At 40.7% G+C, this 22,913-nt stretch overlaps 2 protein-coding genes and 1 pseudogene across 4 annotated transcripts in view; all 3 read right to left on the reverse strand.

Annotated features, from left to right (window-relative positions):
* Positions 1 to 148: 148 nt before the first annotated feature.
* LOC138812062 (synaptophysin-like protein 2) lies at positions 149 to 9,934 on the reverse strand (annotated as a pseudogene).
* LOC138812160 (small nuclear ribonucleoprotein E-like) lies at positions 5,372 to 15,191 on the reverse strand. The gene has a single exon (XM_070000110.1). The coding sequence runs from the start codon at positions 10,213 to 10,215 to the stop codon at positions 9,937 to 9,939; it is 279 nt and encodes a 92-aa protein (XP_069856211.1). The 5' UTR covers positions 10,216 to 15,191; the 3' UTR covers positions 5,372 to 9,936.
* A 4,114-nt stretch (positions 15,192 to 19,305) lies between these two features.
* The window catches only part of LOC138812161 (thrombospondin type-1 domain-containing protein 1), a 36,252-nt gene continuing 32,644 nt past the window's right edge, over positions 19,306 to 22,913 (reverse strand). For all 3 annotated transcript variants that reach the window (XM_070000113.1, XM_070000111.1, XM_070000112.1), the window contains one exon: positions 19,306 to 20,904. In XM_070000113.1, the coding sequence (XP_069856214.1) occupies positions 19,529 to 20,904 (1,376 nt within the window). In that variant the 3' untranslated portion in view covers positions 19,306 to 19,528. The remainder of the gene's footprint in view (positions 20,905 to 22,913) is intronic.

Here is a 22,913-nt window from a genome sequence, read left to right on the forward strand (position 1 = left end):
CAGCAGATGGCTGTCCATTCGTCATCTCAAAAATCAAAGCCCAGAATGATGGGGAAAGGGAGTTGGAAGAGAAGAGGGAGGTCCTGGAAGCCGCAGGTGTTGAAGAGGTGCGGTCCATTCCAGGCAGGAATAGCCAGGTGGGGGCTGATTACTGCTTCTCCACTGCTCCCTGATCAGCTGTGCTCTCCTGGCTGGTGCCCTGGCCCGGATCCTGGCCCTGTCCATGCCATGGGGTCTCCTTGAACACAAACCAACAGTTCCCAGCTCACAGGAAGAAGTTGATAAAGCCGAAGAGCGCAGAGATGTTGGCCAGCCCCACAGAGGGTGTGGCTCCGGCACTGCACACTGCTTCTGCTCGGTGACACACAGACATGGCTGCAATTAGGCTGGATGGCCGTGTGGCCCGCTTTGACATCAGTCAGGCCTTTGCCCCGGGCAGCTGCAGCTACTAGCCAGAAGAAGGTAAAGGAGACAGCCACACAGAAGTCCACCAGTGGGAAGCGCTTGTTGTCTGTGTAGAGCTTGTGAAATCGCAGGTAGAGGACCACAGCAGCCATCGTATAGAAGAATGAAACGATGCCAAGAGTTACCGAGAACCTGGCAGAGAAGTCCCCTGTGAGGTGCATGGTCTTGGATGTGGAGTCATCATCGCAGAAGGCATCTCGTACTGGACCCCGTGCAACCTGAAGGGATAGCCGTACAAAACAATGATGGAACTCACGTCCTTGGCTTCGTTGTTGCCGCGAACTGTTGCTCCTGTCTCCCCGCTGTAGGAGCCGCAGACCCGAAAATAGCAAAGAACCACTGGAGAACTTTTTTTTTATTTAATTTTATTTTATTTGTGAACATACTGTACAGAGGGGTTACAATTACATGGGCAGGATAATGCGTACATTTCTTACCAAGCATTGCAGCCTCCTCCTTTGTTTACCCTTCACATCCCTTCCCAGCCTCCCCCCTCCCCCCGATCCCAATCCTTCTCCTTCCCCCCTTTCCCCCCCCCCCCCCCACCGACGTTGTAAAGCTCGTTTTGGACATGACAACTTGTACTTCTCATTGTTGCAACAGGTCCACCTGTATCCTTAAACAACTGGTTTTTCCCCATCTCCTCCACAAGTTATACTGACATCAAATATAGTGAAAGCAGGGGTTATACTGTGGGGGATGGACATACAAAGCAACAAAGAGATAATCTTATAAATGCGTTAGAATCACATGCATGAAAGAAAAAAAACATTAAAATACATATCTAAGGGTTCATTTTCCTGACATCACATTATCTGACCTTTTCCGCTTGACTCATACATATACTAGATATTGCAAATAAGGGAAACCATGGGACCTATGTTTCTTTGGGCCTGGCTTACTTCACTTAATATAATTTTTTCCAAACCTTTCCATTTCCTAACAAATGGGGAAATGTCATTCTTTCTGATGGAGGCATAGAATTCCATTGTGTATATATACCACATTTTCTTGATCCATTCATCTACTGAGGGGCATCTGGGTTGGTTCCATATCTTAGCTATGGTAAATAATGCTGCAATAAACATTGTTGTGCTGGTAGCTTTAGTGTGATCTTGTTTGTAAACATTTGGGTAAATGCCCAAAAGTGGGATTGCTGGGTCATAGGGGAGTTCTATGTGAAGTCTTTTGTGGAACCTCCATACTGCTTTCCAAAGTGGTTGAACAAGTTTACATTCCCACCAACAATGAAGTAAGGTTCCTTTCTGTCCACATCCCCTCCAGCATCTGTTGTTGTTAGAGTTCTTGATTTTTGCCGTTCTAACTGGGGTGAGGTGATATCTCAATGTTGTTTTGATTTGCATTTCTTTTATGGCTAGGGATGTTGAACATTTCTTCATGTGTCTATTGGCCATCCTTCTTTCTTCTTCAGAGAAGTTTCTCTTTAAGTCTTTAGCCCACTTATTTATTGGGCAGTTGTTTCTTTGAGGATTTGTTGTTGGGGGGTTTAATTTTTTGGGTTCCAATTATATTTTAGATATGAGACCCTTGTCCATTGTATGGCTAGTAAAGATCTCCCAATCCGTGGGCTTTCTATTGATCTTGCTAGCTATGTCATTTGCCATGCAGAAGCTCTGCAACTTTATGCAATCCCATTTGTCCAACCTTTCTTTGATTAGTTGTGTTTCCGGGTCTCTATTCAAAAAATTTCGGCCTGAGCCAAGGAGACCTAGGGTTTCTCCTATTCCATCCTGTAATGTTTTCAGAGTGTCTGCTTTGAGTTCAAGGTCTTTGATCCATTTGGAGTTGATTCTGGTGCAGGGTGATATATAAGGATCTAGCTTAAGTTTTCTACATGTAGTTAACCAATTTTGCCAGCACCATTTACTGAAGAGGCTGTCTTTCTTCCATTCTATTGTTTTAGCTCCCTTATCGAAGATTAGATGGCTATAGGTCTGTAGGTTCATTTCTGGGTTTTCAATTGTATTCCATTGGTCCTGAGGTCTGTTCTTATGCCAATACCAAGCTGTTTTGATTACTATGGCTTTATAGTAGAGTTTGAAATTTGGTATTGATATTCCTCCAGCAGTGTTCTTTCCGTTGAGGAGCGTTTTTGCTATTCAGGGTCTTTTATTTTTCCATATGAATTTTTGGATTCCCTCTTCTATTTCCTTGAAGAATGAGGTTGGAATTTTGATAGGTATTGCGTTGAATTTGTAGATAGCCTTGGGAAGTATTGCCATTTTCATGATGTTAATCTTGCCAATCCAGGAGCATGGGAGGCTTTGCCATTTTTTTAGTTCTGTGTTGATTTCCTTTTTCAAGATTTTAAAGTTTTCATCATAGAGGTCCTTCACTTCTTTAGTTAAGTTAATTAATTCCTAGGTATTTTATTTTTTGTGGGGCTATTACAAATGGAGTTGCTTTCCTAATTTCAGCCACACTTTTCTCATTGTTGGCATACAGAAAAGCCATTGATTTTGGGGGGTTAATTTTATAACCTGCTACTTTGCCAAAGTTTTGAATCAGCTTGAGTAATTTGGGAGTGGAGTCTATGGGATTCTTTAAATACAAGATCATGTCATCTGCAAAGAGGGAGAGTTTTATTTCTTCTTTCCCTATTTGGATCCCCTTTATGTCTGCATCTTGTCTTATTGCTGTAGCTAGGCATTCTAATACTAGATTGAAGAGAAGTGGAGAGAGTGGGCATCCTTGTCTTGTTCCTGAGTTAAGAGGAAATGGCTTTAGTTTTTCACCATTGAGTATAATGCTGGCTGTAGGTTTGTCATATACAGCCTTTATTGTATTGAGGAATGTTCCATGGATTCCTAATTTTTCCAAAACCTTCATCATGAAGGGGTTTTGGATCTTGTCGAATGCTTTTTCTGCATCTATTGAGATAACCATGTGGTTCTTATTCTTGCTCCTGTTGATGTGATGAATAATATTAATTGATTTGCGTATATTGAACCAGCTTTGCATCCCTGAAATGAATCCTGTTTGATCGTGGTGTATGATTTTTTGGATGAATTCAGAAACATTGAAGTTATACCTTGCATCCTCTCTGACCACAAGGGAATAAAATTAGAACTCAACACCAAAAGCCACCAAAGAAAGTCTGGCATCACATGGAAGCTGAACAACACACTGCTGAATCATGAGTGGGTCATGGAAGAGATTAGAAAGGAAATTAAAATGTTCATGCTATTCAACAAAAATGAACACACAAATTACCAGCTCCTCTGGGACACAGCAAAGGCAGTACTCAGAGGCAAGTTTATAGCTCTGAGCTCCTACATCAACAAATTGGAGAGATCTGAACTAACAATTTAATGACACATCTAAACCTCCTTGAAAAAGAGCAGCAAGATAATCCCCAATCCAGTAGACAGAAAGAAATAATCAAAATTAAATCAGAATTAAATGAATTAGAATCCAAAAAAACTATAGAAAGAATCAACAAAACAAAGAGTTGGTTCTTTGAAAAAATTAACAAAATTGACAGACCCTTAGCAAATCTTATGAGAAAAAGAAGAGAACACACCCAAATTAATAAACTCAGAGATGAGAATGGAAACATCACCACGGAAACAACCAAGATTCAGAACATTATAAGGGAATACTTCTCAAAACTTTATGCTAATAAGTTTGAGAACTTGACAGAGATGGACCTTTTCCTACCAAATATTGACATGCCAAAACTAAACCAAGATGAGTTAAACTATCTTAACAGGCCCATATCAAGCACTGAAATAGAAACAGCAATAAGAGACCTCCCAGCTAAGAAAAGTCCAGGACCAGATGGTTTTACAGCGGAATTCTACAAGGCCTTCAAAGCAGAGCTCACACCAATACTCCTCCAACTCTTCAATGAAATTGAAAGAGAAAGCTCACTACCGAACACATTCTATGAAGCCATCATAACCCTCATCCCAAAACCAGGCAGGGACTCATCAAAGAAAGAGAACTATAGACCCATTTCTTTGATGAATATTGATGCAAAACTTCTCCACTGGAGAACTTTGATGAAGTCCAGCGGCTCCTCCAGCCGTAGCCATGCGGCGACGTGTCTGCGGTGCGGCAGGAGCTCCGGGCCCGGGGGCGCAGTGCTGGAGCTCTGCTCCCTCGTCCAGGCGCTGTGGGGACTGCGCTGGAGCTGGGGGCTGCGGGCTCGAGGCCGTCGGCGGGCCGGAATCCAGGCCTGGAAGTTGTTATGTGAGAAGCAAACAACTCAGCCTAAAGTATTTCTAAAAGGGGGAAATTTTAGACTAGAAGAAAATACAAATATGCATTACTTGTTAAAGAGGAGTGAGAGTAAGAGAAACTGTTTTATTTCAACATTTCCCTAATGTTATTATTGTGTTCTTTTAGCATTAAAACATACACAATGGTCTGGGTGCTAGTGGCTCATGCCTATACTCCTACCTACTCAGAAGGCTGAGATTTGAGGATAATGGTTTGAAGCCAGCCCAGGTAGGAAAATACATAAGACTCCTATAAATTACCAAAAAGAGCCAAAAGTAGACTATAGCTCAAGCAGTAGAGCACTAGCCTTGAGGAAAATAACAAAAAGCTCAAGGACAGCAGCATCTATCTAGACCCTGAGTTCAAGCCCTAGGACCAGATAAAATTAAATAAATAAATGCACACACACACACACACACACACACACACACACTTGGACTTACTCATCCATTAGAAAGAATGTCATTGTACCTTTTGTAAATAAATGGAAAGACCTGAAAAAATTATTTTTTAATTTAAATTTTGTTGTAAAGGTGATGCATAGAGGGTTACAGTTACATGTCATGTAATAAGTGCATTTCTTTTTGAACAGTGTCATCTCCTCCCTCATTTCCTCCACTACCCTCTTCCTCCCCTCCCCCCCCAAGTTGTATAGTTCATGTCCAACATAATGTCACTCAAGTATCACTGCTGAATTGGTTCACCCTTTGTCCCACTATTTCTATGCTTTCTTTCCCCTTCCCAAACCAGATAAACTTGTATACAAGATAAAGGATACAGAAATCAAGAACAGTGACAAAAGGGAATAATGAAAGATAAAAAAGAAAATAACTACGAACAGTACAATAAAAAAATCTCTTGTTTTACATTTCTTGGAGTTCATTTCAATAAGCATGATTTCTTTTTATTTAAATTTTATTGTAAAGATGATATATAGAAGGGTTACAGTTACATAAGTAAATTTTAACCAGTATTACCTCCTCCCTTATTTTATTTACATAGCTATAATGATCATCTCCTAAGAATATCCTCCTTTGTTCTCAGTGTGTGAATGTCTTGAGTACTGCTTAATCATGTCCAAGTGTAATTATTTGTCTTTTATTATCCACTGGATTTACTTGGAGATTTATAGACACATTCTAATTATTACAAATGAAGGAAACCATGCAGCCTATGTTTCTTTGGGTCTGGCTTACTTTCCTTAATAAAATTTTTTCCAAGTCCTTCCATTTCCTTATGAATGGGACAATGTCATTCTTTCTCATGAAAGTATAGAATTCTGTTGTGTATATATACCACATGTTCTTAATCCATTCATCCACTGAGGGACATCTGGGTTGATTCTATATCCTAGCTATTGTAAACAATGCTACAATGAACATGATTGTGTTGGTGGCTTTAGGACAGGCTGATTTATGGTCATTTGCCCAGGAGTAGGATTGTTGGGTTATAGGGAAGGTCTATGTTTAGTCTTTTCAGAAACCTCTATACTGTTTTCCAGAGTACTTGAACAAGTTTACATTCTCACCAACTGTGTAGTAGTGTTCCCTTTAGGCCACATCCCCACCAGCATCTGTTATTATTAGTTTTCTTAATAATGGCCATTCCAACTGGGGTGAGGTAGAATCTCAATTTTGTTTTGATTTGCATTTCTTTTCTGAACAGAGATGTTGAACATTTCTTCATGTAAAAGCTGGAAAAAAATATGTCATGAAGTAAACTAAGACCAGGATACATGTTTCCCTCATATGCAGAAGACAAAGGATACATGTTTCCCTCATATGCAGAAGCAACAAATTTATAAGTACATTATAAAATTATAAATAAATATGTTGAGTGGTACACAAGTGTATACAAATGTATTAACTAAAATATGGTAGAGTCAAGGGAGAACTCAAATAGTGTAATTTCTTAGAAAGACAACATCAAATTTGAGCAAATTAAAATGCCAAGAAGCCGAGAAGCCAGTAGTCAAAAGAGGTTTGGTGAGGTCAAGGGGTGTACAAGTGAAGAGGAAAAAGTGGGGAAGATGAAGTCAAGAGTCCAATGTAAAGCCGGGCACCTGTGGCTCATGCCTGTAATCCTAGCTACTCAGGAGGCTGAGCTCTGAGGAACCTGGTTCAAAGCCAGCCCGGGCAGGAAAGTTCGTGAGACTCCAATAAACCACCAGAAAACCAGAAAACCAGAAGTGGTGCTGTAGCTCAAGTGGTAGAGCACTAGCCTTGAGCTGAAGAGCACAGGGATGGCGCCCAAGCCTGGAGTTCAAGCCCCACAAACAACAACAACAACAACAACACAACAAAAAAGAGTCCAATGTATATCCTACAAAATCAAGAAGAGTGATGGAAGGGGTAGGTAGGGGAGGAATAGGTGAGAATGTTGAAAGGGGTGACATTGATCAAGATGCATTGCATTCATAAACTGCTTTGTTAAATGGCAACTCCTTTGTACAACTAGTTACAGATATTTTTAATGGGGAAAAGTTTATTAGTATAAAAAATGTCTATTAGCCAGGTGCTGAAAGTCTCATCCCAGAAGACCATGTGGACACCAAGTTACATACAGAAAAAGTTTGTTGTCAGCAAGCGGACAGGCTGACCCTCTTGGGCAGAGACAGCATTTGTCCTTGAGCAAGAGTTTATATGGATAGGGGTCTAGGGTAGAGAAATACAGTTGTTGTAAGGAAATTCAGTTATGAGAAACAGACAAGCCACCACTTAAACAGCCACATTATGACTCTTTATTGGAGAGCCAGAGTACTACTGGTGGACTCTTGTCTCAAAGATCAACAGCCTCAGTATAGCTAGCAGAAACTTAAATAGGCCAAGACCATACAAGGTTGATAGAATTAAACCTAACAAAAGTGTTATATATGATCAAAGCAAACCAGATGAGGACACTTAAACTTAATAGAAAAGCAAATCATCTAGAGAAACTACCAGGGGAAATGAAAGGCCTAGGGGAAACTCAGACCCAGTCTCATTACTTCACAACAATGGCATTAACTAGACACTATGTTGAAAATTAACTGTACAACTGTGAGTGGAAATGGGAAGGAAAAACTGGGGGAGATTGAGAGACGGGGTGACAATGTCCAAAAAGAAATGTACTCTTTACCTGAGTTATGTAAGTGTAACCCCTCTGTACATCATCTGTACAACAAAAAGAACAGGGATAGCACCCAGGCCCAGGGTTCAAGCACCAGGTTTATTGGGGGAAAGACTATAAAAAGCAAACAAACTTGGAGGCCAGGTGACTGGCTGGCTCATGCCTGTAATCCTAGCTGTTCAGGAAGCTGAGATCTGGGGATCGTGGTCTAAAACAAGTCCAGGCAGGAAAGGTCATGAGATTCTTACCTCTAATTAACTACCAAAAAAAGCTGGAAGTAGAACTGTGGCTCAAAATAGTAGAGCTCTAGCCCTCAGGAAAAATAAAAATTAAAAAAATTTAAAAAGCTCAAGGATAGCACCTAGGAGCTGAGTTTAAGCCACAAAACTAAAAAAAAAAAAAAAAAGCCCCCAAACTATCCCGCTCTCCTCCTTCCCCCAAAAATTTTGTAGTATTGTCAAAACTTGCCACTCCACTAATCCTCATAACTAGGAGGAGTATCCCCGGAAAACTTGGCAGAAACAAAACAAATCACTTAGCAGGGATCATTTCCCTGGATACACTCCCACACACTGCACATTCATTCCTCCTGACCACAACAGACATCCCAGTACATCTCTTTCCACCACCTTCTTATTCTTCCCTGATTCTTCTATGGGCTCTATATCCCTGCAGTAACAGTGATATCTAATTCAAGTAAGAATCAACTCAAATATACACAGCCTCAAATTACACCCCCTTTTCATTATTCTCCTCAGATTCAGCCTGGTTTTTTATTTGTTTGTTTTTTTATATCACTATACCATTTTGTATTTACTACTCTACCTGTTTTTCTCTATTCAAAGCTCTGTTCAATATTCTCCTTCAATAACAGGTTTTAATACTTTGCTCTGTTTGGTATAGTTTTTTAAAGTTAGAAGTTGAGTTGTTTTGCTTTTCAAGCTTATTAGAAAGTTCCTGCAAAAAAAATCTCTGTAGAATGGAAAGCATCCAGAAAATTCTCTGGGAGCCCTTTTTAGATGGTTTGCTTCCAGAAGAACTAGCAAAACCTTATGTCTAGGGAAAACATATGGTAGCAGCTAATTTTTATCTCCATTATGCCAAGCCTACACTTGTTTGAATTCTTAGGTCATCGTTTTAATGTTTCTTTTCTCTTTCATTGTCAGGCTATCTAACTTCTTGCTATTACTGATGTGCCTCACTGTATACTTTTCAGCCACTTATAGCAGAGGTGATATATAGGCTTGGAAATTAGATAGGTGGTATCCTAAAACCATGTATAAAAATAACAGTCTTTAGATCTAAAAGGAGGCATGGGTGGGAATCTCTTACATTACTAAACATACATATGCTTTGTACATGATCCAGAAGCATCTAGGAAGAAAATAGTATGGCTCAAGTGGAATCCACTGCTTCAAGTCTGTAATCTGGCTACTCAAGAAGCTGAGATCTGAGGATCCAGGTTCAAAACCTGCCTGGGCAGACAACTCCATGATACTTATCTCCAGTAAACCAGCAAAAAATTGGAACTGAAGGAATGGCTCAGCTTAAGTGGTAGAACAGCAGACATGAGTAGAAAAAACAGAGCAAGAGTACAAGGCCCTGAGCTCAAGCCCTAATATTGGCATTATACACAAAAAGAAAAAAAGTAAAGAAGGAAGGGAGGGAGGGAGGGAAGGAAGAAAGAAAGAAAGAAAGAAAGAAAGAAAGAAAGAAAGAAAGAAAGAAAGAAAGAAAGAAAGAAAGAAAGAAAGAAAGAAAATAGTATGGCTTATTGGACATGATTCTCCAATTCCCTTTGAATAGCCAAATTACAAAAACATAAGATTATACCATTGTTTAATTGTGATGTATTTCATACCTAATATAATGCACAGATCTTCAGTGTACAGTTTAATAGGCTTTAAAAAAACAAAAACAATGGCATGAGATTTATAGTCACCTGATAATAACACATCACAACTGTGCATACATCTCAACAACAGGGTTTATCAAACAATGTGAATGGATGTTTTCTTAGATTCCCAGCAAAGAACACCAAAAACAAAAATCAAGAAAAAAAAACAACAAAAAGAACTGTATAGGAATCTTAATAATTTCTCACTTCACCAATCATTTCTAGTTGGAGACTCTTTGTAGAAGAGTAATGTTACCTCCTTTTAGGAAGATCCAACCCAGCTGTTTTCTAGACTTCGTTTTAGAATGAGTTTCTTTTCCATCATCTAACACAAGGTTCACACATTCATCAAAACCAATGCTACAGCCTTCCATCCACATGCTCACTTGCTCAAAGGGCCACACCTGAATTCGAGATCTATTTTGTAAATATGTGAAGATGAGGTTGATGGACTGCACCATCACCTTCTGCACCTTTTGGCCCTGGCCATTGTATAACATGGTGGAATCTTAAAAATAATAGGCTTAGAATAATGTATACATTTCTGTAACTATTACCGAAGCAAGCTACAGAGCATTTCCATCAAACCTGGGAGTCCTCTAGGGCCCTTTCAAGCCAGAGCCCACTCTGCTCACACATCCTTAGAGGCAGGAGTTAGTCCATCCCAATAAATGAGTTGGCTTGCTCTTGCATTTTACATAAATAGACCATGCCATGATTTCTGTACCTGCCTTCTTTTGTAGGATAGAATGCTTTAGAAGTTTAAGTTATTGCATATGTTAATGGTTCCATTTTGTTATTGCTGAGCACTAGTACAGTATACAAAAATAGCACAGTTTGTTTATTCGTTTTTCTGTTGATGGAATTTGGATTGTTTCCAGCACAGAGGTACAATGAATAAAGTGCTATGGATATTTAAGTACAAGTCTTTTTGTGAAGGTTTCTTAGAGTAAAAAATTTTTGGGGGGGGTCCAGTCGTGGGGCCTGAACTCTGGGCCTGGGCACTGTCCCTCAGTTCCTCAGCTCAAGGCTAACGCTCTACCACTTGAGCCACAGCGCCACTTCCAGCTTTTTTCTTTTTGCTTATGTGGTACTGAGGAATCAAACTCAGGGCCTCATGCATGCAAGGCAAGCGCTCTACTACTGAGCCACCTTCCCAGTCCTAGAGTGAAATTTTTTAATGAGCCCAATTATACTCATTGTCTTTGTGATGGCCTGTATACAGAAAATTATCCCTTAAGTGTTATTTACTAGCTTTGAATGTTTTGATTATCCCATAGACAAAGAAAATGTGACAACCATTGTGGAAGAGAATAAAGAGGAGAGAAAACAGTAGTGTGAAAGAACTGAGGAAGAAAATATATGATGTATTTTAAAGATCTGAGGGAAAACCACATGACTAGAGTACACAGTAGTGGTAGGTCACTTTACATATTGCATTGCGAACAGGACTCTACTCTCTAATGAGCATCTTTTTATTTATGTAACTTTGACAATCATTATTTTAGAATGTCCTCGGTATCAACTGGTTTTTCCTAAATGAGGTCAAGAAAAAAATTCTGGTCATAATGTTCTTTTTACAACTGTGAGCAGGGGACTCATAGCAGAATTCTTGATTCCTCTTACATTTTAGAAGGAATTTTTCCTGTGGAATCCTAGATTTGAAAACAATTGTTAATGTTTTTTTGCAGTTCAACTCTTAATCCTCCAGCCAACTTGCTAGCAACCAGGGATGGTTTCTGCTGAGAAATGTTCTGTGGAATGGTAATGTGGTCTCCCGTGACCCCTGTCTTGTTTGGGGCTGCAGTCGGCAGTTGCTTTTTCTTCATCTTTGCTTTAGCCATTTTATAATCTCCAGAATCAAAATATGTTTGCCCCTCAATCCTGTTTAGTTGTTGGTACTTTGTCACCTAGAATGAACACATTTCCCTTTGTGCAATTGTTTCCTTAAAAAATCTGAACCTCCAAGCTTTTGACTTAGGTGAGGACATCTTGCTTTTAAATTTGCTTCTTCAGTTTGAAATTAAATCTTTTGATTTTCTGGAATGCAAAATGGACAAGAGGATGCTCTGTTGCTGACCAAGGCATAACAAAACTACAACAGAATTACCTTGCTTATCTTTTAATCATGGATGGCTCCAAGCAGCTCAAGTCTAATCTACAGAAGACATTGCTTTGCTCTCATTTGTCTGAACTTAAAGCTCCAATTGGAAAACAAACGAGGAGAATGAGATCATCTGGCCTCAGCAATGATAGAGTAAAAACAGATGTTGGCTGCTTGGGAAAGCTATGGCTCTTCTTCTGCTGAAAGCTGTATTTCCCATGGCTATATCCTTGTTTTCCCAATACTTAAAGCCTGTCTCCAACTAATCAGCTTAAAAAATATTTTATAGTTCCAGATGGTTCCAAAGAAATTGTATATATGTTTTATGGGATGTAATAGCAATAAAATGTTGAATGTCAAAAATACCAATAAAGATAACATCAATGTCTTTTTACCAGAAATGCTTCATTGGATTTTGGATGCAGGCTAGTGTCTAACTTCCTGCCTTCTCTCTCCTTCTCCATTAAATGAGAGGAAAATAGCTGCAACATGGTTTATGTATAATGTGGGAAATTTGGAGTAGGACTTCCTGGGTTCAAATCCAAGTTCAGCCATTCACTGACTATACCCTTAGACAAGTAAGTAACTTGACTTCTTTGTACCTTACTTTCTTCATCTAGAAAACAGGCATGATATAGAGTGGATGTGAGAATTAATTTAACACTTAAAAGCACTGCAGATATGGGCTGGGAAGGTGGCTCAGTGGTAGAGTGCTTGCCTTGCATGCATGAGGCCCTGGGTTCGATTCCTCAGCACCACATAAACAGAAAAAGCCGGAAGTGGCACTGTGGCTCAAGCAGTAGAGCGCTCGCCTTGAGCTGAAGAGTTGAGAGACAGCGCCCAGGCCCAGAGTTCAGGTCCATAACCGGCAAAAAAAAAAAAAAAAAAAAAGAAAAGCACTGCAGATAATGGCAGTGCATAGGAGGCACTCAATAAATGTTATGTTTATTATCTTGAAAGAGGCCTTTCTTTAGAATGATCATTTACAGATTATGAAAATATTATCCTTTTCAAAAAGTATCCAATGCTCTAGGAAGTCATGCTCATGGACCAGTGGACAGGGGATGAGGATGAGATGAACAGATGCGGGAATCTCCCCTTGTCAATGACTGTTGGGTATTCTTGGAGGAATCGGCACCTCTCATTACTGTGTGGATCCCATGATGTACCATACAAGTATGCACATAAAAAAGAGCATACTTTTGCAGAACTGAGGTTTGAACTCAAGGTTTTATGCTTACTAGGAAGGTGCTCTGCTACTTGAGCCATATTGCCAGTCATCTTAATCTTGGCTATTTTGCGATAGGGCCTCACTAGTTTTGCCTGGGCTGACCTGGACTTTGATCTTCCTATTTACTCTCCAGCTGTATCTAGGATGACACACATACTCTAACACACCCAGCTTTTCCTGTGGAGATGGAATCTCATATACTTTTTTTTTTTTTTTGCCTAGGTTGGCTAGGTGTGGTCTACAGCACCCAACTCTAAGTTGTTCTTAATTCCCAGGGAAAGTGCATATTTGTAAGATCTTCTGGAAAACTCCTTATCATGAGTCCTTTTTCCTTCTTTCACAAGTGATAGTAGAAAAAAAGAAGCTAGGGAAACATGCCTATCTCTTCTGAAATCTTGCTTAAACCAATTTGCAAGATTAAAACCTAACTTTAGATCACCTTTGGCATCATAAATCTCTCCCTTGTTTCTCCTTCCTCTAAGCCAGGAGTGGCTGCCTTCAAGAATATAGAAGGTTGTACGAATGAGAGAAGCAAGGTGATAGAGTGTTACAGAAACTGTGGAAATTGAACTCAATCGATTGTAACCATAAACAGAATACTACTAAGTTTTTGTCTCAAATTCATCTGTAAGCCAGAGTCTGTGGGCAGGTATTCAGACAGTAATGAGATTTACCTTAATTGGTGTTCAGTCTTTTTATTTGCTGTTTTATGTAAGCCCTTGCTCAACTTCTCTTGATAAACTCCAAGCTGTTTATTCAGGATTGGCTTTTCTCCTATTCCATCATCTAGCAACCATGTAACGTCATTCATATCTTGAAGCTAACAACAGTAGGCATTAGTAAGTTGAGCTGCTCCTAGGAACTCATTTAAGCTGAATCTGATGAAGGGTAAAAACTGCAGGGTAAACAATCACCCAACAAGTATTTATAGAGCACCTACTCTGAGCATAATGAAGCATCACAAAGCCAAGGACAGCTTCTCCCTTTTTTCAGGCCCTGATTTACTGAAAAGATTTGGTGTTGGCAACCAAGCCATTAGTTTCCTCTCTTATGCCTTTGGATATACTGGATAAGTACCTTCCATTTGCCAGGAACAAGGCATTTTTCAGTTATTTGCAAGTAAAAACAGCAAAATTTCCTTTTAATCCTGCCACTTGCTTATTTATTTACTTATTAGTGTTAGAGATGGAACCAAGGGCCTCAAGCATCTTAAGTGTAAGCTCTACATTTGAGCTATTCCCTTAAGATCTAGTCTACTCCCTTGAGATCTAGTCTGAACTTACTGTAGGATTTTTTAAACGTTTAGATCATCTTTACCAAGATAAATAGAAAGGTAGATAGATGATAGACAGGCAGACAGACAGACAGACAGACAGACAGATAGACAGACAGACAGACAGACAGACAGATAGACAGATAGACAGATAGATAGATAGATAGATAGATAGATAGATAGATAGATAGATAGATAGATAGATAGATAGATAGATAGATAGATAGATAGATAGATAGATAGATAGCTTTCAAAAAGCAGTTCTGTAATGCTTTCAAATCAGCCATTTGTTCTAGTGTAGCACTTAGGAGGGAAACTGTATGAATTAGCAAAACGGTAGTCAAGTAGCATGGAGAGTTCAAAAGATGGTTGGGAAGGGGACATTATTTCTCTGCTTCAGAGATGAGAAAACAGATCCACTATGGGGAAGCAAACAGCACAAATGCCCTCAGCTGGGAGGTGGCAAAGCCAAGATTCCAAAACAATGAACTTCCCCAACAACAAGCTGCTTTTGAGGTACATAAAGGAATAGGATATAGGTCTGCTGCTTTCAGATCTCATACACTGTGGAGGAAAATGCAATGAATAACAGAAAACAATAAGATGAATGTGAGACTAGCTTATGAGCAGAGTATGATGGGAATATAGGCTTGTAAATTCTCCCAGGCAGCTCTATGTGAACGGCAAGCAGAGAGGAAGAATAGGAATGACAAAGTGAAAATAGTGATAAATGCTCATTGATGGAGCCATGGACACTTCACTGCCATTGCATTCTAAATGAGTTGTTTACATTTAGAATAAATACTTTTTTAAGTTTATAGGAAGTTGGTTATTTTAAGCCTCATTTATAGATTGTAAAAGTAGTAAGTTTAAGATTTATCCATTTAAAAATAAGTGGTTCAAGGTATTTTGTATAAGAAAGGGGAAAGGATATATATATATATATATATATATATATATATATATAGAGAGAGAGAGAGAGAGAGAGAGAGAGAGAGAGAGAGAGAGAAACAAAACTAAGCCCAATAAAGTAGTTTGTATATGCATATCTGTATGCATACTACTTCTGCATAAAGAAATACTGGAAAAATAAATGAGAAATATCTGGGATAGGAATGTTGTAAAGAGGTCAAAAGGATAGGAGAGAAGTAAGACATATCTTTTTAGAAAGATTTTCCTTGTAACCACTCTGGATATTTTACACAGAAAGAACACATGCAAATTCTAAAATTAAAGCCAGACTGAAACAAGTTATCCAAATTTGGCAAGTTGGAAAGATTAGTCAGAGACAAGAGCCTTGAATTTTTTCTTTTTTTATCAGTCTTGTGGCTTGAACTCTGGGCCTGGGTGCTGTTCCTCTGCTCTTCAGCTCAAGGCTAGCGCTCTACCACTTAAACCACAGTGCTACTTCCGGGTTTCTGGTGGTTTATTGGAGGTAAGAGTCTCACAAACTTTTCTGCCTGGGCTGGCTTTAAACTGTGATCCTCAGATCTCAGCCTCCTGAGTAGCTAGGATTACAGGTGTGAGCCACTGGTGCCTGGCTTTAATTAATTTTTGAACACAGTACTATGATCATACATCTAAGCACTCTATATTATAAGAATAAAACAGTTCAAGGGCAGGGCAGGGCAGGGTCGAGCATGACAGGGAAGGGAAGGGAAAAAAGTTCTGACACATAGTACAATAAGGATGAACCTTCAGGACATCATGCTAACTGAAATAAGCCAGCGACAAAAGGTAAACACTATTATTCTACTCATATACATACTTATACTGGTCATACTCATAGAAACAGAAAGCCAGAGTGGTGGTCTATGCCTGAAATATATCTTTATATTGTTCAACCACACACACACACACACACACACACACACACACACACACACACACACACACACACACACACACACACACACACACACACATTAAATTGAACTACATGAAATTGTTCCCATTAAGCCATTTTCTATTATACTTTCACATAGTTCAATAAATCAATAAAGTATAACCAATACTAACAGATGTTTCAATTTGGTGATAGATGAATGTGATTGGCTATTTTCCTATTCTTTCAACTTTTCGAATTATTTGGAAAGCTTATGAACACAATTTTGAAAAAATTAAGTGAAATAAGAAGAAACACAAAGCACTGAGATTTCTCTAAGAGACCTGGAATTAAGAATCACTGAGCTTCAAACCTCCTCTTCTCTGCTTCTGGTGTTGCTGATGAGAAATTCACTGCCAGCGTGATTCTTATATCTTGTATCTTGTGATTTCCCCATCCTGGGAATGCTTTCCAGATCTCTATAGAACTTGTTCTGAAACCTCCAAACAATGTGCAGCCTTTTCCATTTCACTAATACATTTTTAGGATGTCTTTTAAAATCAAAGGCTCCCTTCTTTAGTTACTCCTAGGCACATGTCCTTTTACTCAGTTTTCTCTGTTCTTTCACAAATTGCTATTCTTCTCTCATTGGAGCCTTCTGTTTCTTCCTCTGTAGGATCCATGAGATTTTTGGTTTTGAGACAGGGCTTACTATGTAGCTCAGCTGGCCTTGAGGTTATTACATATCCTAGACTGGCTTGGAATCCCAGGAGATTTGCCCTTGCTATGCAGCCAACTCTACAACTTTAGCTACACCTCTGGTCATCTTTGCTTTTGTTGTTTTAGAATAGGGTCTCCTTTTGTTGCTGGCCTGGACCCTGATCCTCCTATTTCTAATTCTCCCATCACTAACAGGCTGGTACTACTCTATTGGTTGAGATAGACTGGCCTTGAAATGTAGCCTCCAGATCTCTGCCTCTTGAATAGGTCAAATATGGACATGAGCCACCATAACCAGCTCCAGTATTTCCTTCTCACTTCCACCTCTCATGTAGCAGTTTGGGTCTCTCTGTGTCACTGCAAATTAATTCACTATCTGGAATAAATGAGCAAGTACTCTTTATGTCCAAAGGTTGGCATACAGGCCTGTGAACTTGGAAGAAGAACAAAGCTTTCTGGTATATACCAGCTGTCAGACAGCTCTGAACAATCTATCCCTCCTGTTCCTGAGAAGTTACATATTACTAAAGTATTTCCAAAATGAAGTTCATTTTAATTTCTCAACAATAATGATACAAATGAAGTGGCAGTGCAACAAATATGAAAAAAATCTTTTGATACTACAATATTGACACTTGTGATATTTTTCCCATCTGTAACCTCACTAGCAGGCTGACATCCTGATAAACTCTAAAAAGAAAACTATCTAAAAGGCAGGATGGGTGTGGTGGTTAGGGAGGTCATATGGGAAATAAAGGAAAATGCAGCTACTCAAGCGAGTGCTCATTAATTACCAGGTCAAGGGGTCTTAACCTGATTCATCATCAGGTCAACGGTACTACGTGGTACCTGTGGCAAACTTCCAAAGAAGGAGCTCCACCCTTTAGGTTCTTTTATTTAGCCTTTGTTTCCCAGCAAAGCAGGTTGCAAAACTACTTCTAACGTCCCAGCAATCAGCAGAAAGCTTCTTTCCTTTGGGAAGAGCTTGTAAAAGTGTTGCTTTTCCTTCTGACGTTTCTGCTACTGGCAAAGATTTGCAAAGACTGTGAAGGTAGAGTGCAGAAAATATGGTATTTCAATGTAAGTCCACCCAATCCAAATTCTTTGTCTGTAAAGTGTGATAAAGATTGAAAAACCAAACAACTATACTCCTAATTACTCAAGAGGCTGATATCCCAGGATGGCTGTTCAAAGCCAGCCTGGGCAGAAAAATTCATGAGACTCTAATCTCCAGTCATCAAGCCAAAAGCCTGAAGTGGAGCTGTTGCTCAAGTGGTAGATAACGAACCTTAAGCAAAAAACCTAAAGGAGAGCACCTTGGCCTTGATTTCAAACTGCTGAACTGGTGCAAGCACACACACGTGTGCACACACATGAAGACACACACACACACATACACACACAAAATATCAAACAAAAGTGATTCTAAATTTCTGAAAATTCTTTCTTCTCTTTCTTTCTTTAACAATTTCTTCCAGGTAAAAACACTTAAACTGCAAGGTGCTAGTGCTTCTAATCCTAGCTATTCAGGATATCTGAAGATTGTGGTTGGAAGCCAGTCTGGACAAGAAAAGTCTGTGAGATTCTTATCTCCAATTAACTACCAAAATGCTGCAAGTGGCACTGTTGCTCAAGTGGCAGAGCACTAGCCTTGAGCTAAAAAGATCAGGAACAGTGCCCAAGACCTGAGTCCAAGCCCCAGGACCTCCCTCTAAAAAGACCCCCCACAAACTATTCTACTTGTCCCTTAAGTACCTGAGATTAAGTCACACATTTTCTTATTAACATACTATGGTTACACTTGAAAATATACATGCACCACTTTCAAACTTCAGCCAGTTTGGTCCAGGAACACAATGAAGATCTGGTGCTGGGTAGTGATCCAAAGAGCACCTATATCCACTTTTCAGCAGGTGCTTTTCAAGAGATAACACTTGGCTTTCTAAAACATTTATTACTTTCTTAGAACAATGATGGCCAAGTCTTCATTTGGCATAACATCTAAGCAATCAGATTTTTGTTATATCTCTACTGCAGAATTAACTCATACAATTTTGCCAAGTCTAGGCATGTGGATTCATTTCATTGCACTAAAAAAAGACGTAAGATATCACCCAACTCTGGCCAAACTTCTTCTGGAATGTCTTATAAGATTACTGTTTCTAGGTAGTTTGGTGGACTACTATTGCTCATCATTAACTAGACGGCCAACTATTTTGTCTGGATAGGCATCAAATGTTTATGTAAGTGTGACTTAAAAATTACAATACAGCACTGTGCTACCAAGTTATTTTTACTCCAGTCCTGCTTATTTATTATTTGGGGTTTCTATATTTCTACTTCAAGTTAGAGACTGCCAGTGTGGTGTTTGTTCAACATGCATCACCCTCACAGGTTATGTCTTACCATCTTTCCTAGCCACAAGACAGGCCAACCCTTATCTGCTTTTGCTTAGATTTTATTGTAGCAAATAGTATTAAGCCAAGATAACAAAAGGAGATGCTCAGGATAAATAAATTCTTCCTAATGAATCAAAGTATGTGCATGATACTTCCTCCCTAACATACTGAGCAGTTCTATGAAACTGGTCATAGGACAATGGGAGTAGTCAATGTCTTCATGTGGGTAAAGGTGTGGAAAGACCCAGGCAGATTCTTGAGCTAGATGACAAGCTTCTCCACACTAAGTGTGCTCGTGGTTTCATCCTCTTCATTTGAGCCAAAATACCCTGGGAGGTCCAGCATCCTCTGCTCAGCCTCTGTGAGGCCAAATGATGTATTGTCATAGAAGGCAAACTCTGGTTGGGCTGGGAAACTTTGACACTTGTCTTTCCTGAATTGAGAAGGGCTCAGTGGACTGACCCTCTGGTAGATGTCTTGCGGGGAAGATGGGGATGACTGCTTCCTTGAAACACTCCTGTGGCTGGGGGATGGTCCCCTTCGAGCTCTGTGAGGATCTGTCCTCTCAATTCCTGTCACTAATCCTGCCTGGCGATCCCCAGAATCTGGTTTCCTCATGGGCTGCCCCACAGTGTAGGATTTAGAGGTTGGGTGTAGGAGACCACTGGTCCCACCTGCCCCTTGGAAATGCTCCCCTTTCTCAGAAAGCAGATGGGTGCCTCGACCTGAAGGCCTACCCCTGTCCTCTGCCTGGTCCCAGGTTCTTGTCCTGGAGCTGTAGCCAGGGACCTGTCGTGGAGTCAAAGTGGACATACTCCTCTCCCGGAATGGTCGTGCCTGCTTGGTTTCATGAAAACTAGCTGTCCTCCGGAAGTGGGAATTCCTAGGGTGGCTCCTTTCCGAGGAGCCCCCTCTGCCACCAGTGTGCCTCATCTGGGACTTGCGGATCAAGGTCTGGCTGGGGCTAATGGCACAGCTGGCCGGGGACACACTGAAATCCAGCCTGGAGGGAGGTCTTTCCCCAGCACCCACCCCAGGCTGATCCAGAAATGGAGATTTGATCCTGAACTTGTTGGCTGCTTCTTCTGGGCTTTCTAAGTCTAACGGAGGGCTGGTGGCAGCATCAATGGCAGTGTCTGTGAGGGGACTCTGAGACACGTGATATACTTTGGTGGTTTCTGTCAGACCTTTCTTCTTCATCTCCTTCAACTGCTGCTGGGCAAGGCGATAGCTAAAGAGAGGGGGGATGATCTTCTGGGCATTGGACTGAAAGCTCTCGCTGCCAGAAGCATCATCCTCAGGAGACCCCTGTCCACTGCGCCTGTAGGTCAGAGGGATGCCCAGGTCTCCTGGGCTACCCCCAGGCCCATCACCCCCATCTGAGAAGCTCCCCCGCTGCTCACTCAGCTCGCAGATGTTCTCTTCATCCGAGTTCTTCCGGAAGCCAGGGGAATGGATAGAGTTGTGTCGAGCAGGGGTGCTGCATTTGGGGGGCCGGCCGAACCTCCTCCAAAGTGTGATGAGCACCGTGGCAATGATGATGAACAAACACAGGGAAATCCCAGTCACAGTCACTATGTTGTTGGACTTCACTGGATCCTTGGGTGGAAGAGAAGATGGATTGGATGGCCGGAGAGCTACATAGAGATGGAAAAGAAAGTTATTCTCTTGTGTTAATTTCTCTACAAGGTATTTATTTATTCATTCATTCATTCATCAGTCATTGGACTTGAACTCAGGGCCTGGACACTATCCCTGAGTTTTCTGGCTCAAGACTAGTGCTCTACCACTTTGAGCCACAGTACTGCCTCTTGTTTTCTCACCAGAAATTGGACATAAGAGTCTCATAGACTTTCCTGCCTGGGCTGGCTTTGAGCCACAATCCTCAAATCTCAGCCTCTGAGTAGCTAGGATCGCAGGCATGAGCCACTAGTGCCAAGCTTTTGCATGGTTTTAAAATCACTGAGTTGCTTGTTCTGATTATCAAAGCAGTTAAAGAAAGAAGGAAAGAAACAAGGGCTGGGAGTTTGGCTCTGGCAAATGGATCTCCAATGACAGAGTCACCAGGAGAGAGGAAAATCAGGGACCAGAGAAGGGAGGTAGGTGGCCAGAAAAGCTACAGAAAGACCCCTGTGTTTACCAGTTCCTGCTGAGACTTCTTCCCTATTTTCTGCATTGAAGCAAGGGGTAGAAAACATCAAGGCTTTTCGCCTCGATAATGGATACATCATGGATTCCTGTAGTAAATGTACCTGTGAGACACACAGTTTTCTACCCAGTAGAAAACTCAAAGCACAAAATGATTTAGGTAGCTTGTGCCTACCTAAACAAGAAACTGATTGAGGAAAGAAGACTGTTTTATCAAACTGTCACCTGACTAGCAAAGCCTCTCCTTTCTCTCCTGGTTTTCGGCTGTCTACTCCCTTCTCACCCTCAGCATTGGTCTTCTTCATCTTCCTCACTCTCTCAAATTGAGTTGTCCCACAGTCCTTAAAACTTCATCAAGACACTGATGTCACCTCCAGCCTCTACTTATACTGCTTTGGAAACTTCTGGAAAACTGAGACCAACTATTGCCATCTGACCTCACCTTTTTCTCCCTTGGTCCCTGCATCATTCAAGCCCTTCTAAACACCTGTCTTCTTTCCCATAGTCCTATGCTCATTGGCTCTTGGCCTCATCTCCTCTACTCACTCCCTGCCTGCCCCTCTTGGGCCTTTCTACTGTACTCTATTCTCAGAGGACATTTGCTAAGAGTCCTCATTATCCCTGTCCTTCCCACAAAGCCTATCCTTAGCCTTTTTGGCGAACATGAGGCCTTCCTATACAATTAAACAGCTTCTTCCAAGCTCCTGAGGTAGGAGCTGTTGCATGTACTTCTCTATAAGGAAACAGGGTTAGCTACACAGTATGTTCTTCATCTCATTCCTGACTACAATGTTCAGCCAGCATTCCTTCACTGCTACAGGAATCTTTTGTTCCTTTGATACCTGTGCCAGCCACCTAGATACCCTTTACCTCCCTTTCCCAAAATACCATCATCTCCTAACTCCCTCACAGCCATCTGTCACAATGGAAGGCTCCATCCTTCCATTGCATCCCAGAGCAAGGACCATTCCAGCAGCTTCAGTGTATGTGCCCTACTCCTCTGTGTGTGTGTGTGTGTGTGTGTGTGTGTGTGTGTGTGTGTGTGTGTGTGTGTGTGTGTGTGTGTGTCTTTCTCATCGTCTACCATTGCACCTCTCCTCTTTTTGGTAGTTCTGAAGATCAAATCAGGGGCTTTGTGCATGCTACACAGCCCACTACTGAACTGGACCCCCGGATCTCATATTCAAGAATATGAACCTTTACAGGCTATTCTCTGTCTGTGTCTGCCCCTTTCACTCACTAGTGGTTTTTATGTTGTATTATTTTGCTGAGACTTACGATGCTCCAACATTCTCTTTACTCCCAGTCTTCCAGCTGCCTCTTGGCCTCACTTCTGACATGTGATCTATCACTGAACCCATTTTCTTTCAATATTTCAACTCTCAAAACTTTTAATATTGAGTTATGTATCTCCTCTTTTGTGCTGCTGCAAAAGTCCTTCCTAAGCAAACTCAAGTGTATAAATTCTTAGCTGTTACATCCAATCCCTAAACACTAG

Source organism: Dipodomys merriami, unplaced genomic scaffold (genome assembly GCF_024711535.1).
Source record: "Dipodomys merriami isolate MVZ:Mamm:240054 unplaced genomic scaffold, mDipMer1.0.p SCAF_56, whole genome shotgun sequence".
NCBI classification, from domain to species: Eukaryota; Metazoa; Chordata; class Mammalia; order Rodentia; family Heteromyidae; genus Dipodomys; species Dipodomys merriami.

What these genes read in the sequence shown, in the direction of transcription:
- LOC138812160 (XM_070000110.1), bottom strand. Translation starts at nt 10,215, where the DNA reads ATGTTATACAATGGCCAGGGCCAAAAGGTGCAGAAGGTGATGGTGCAG.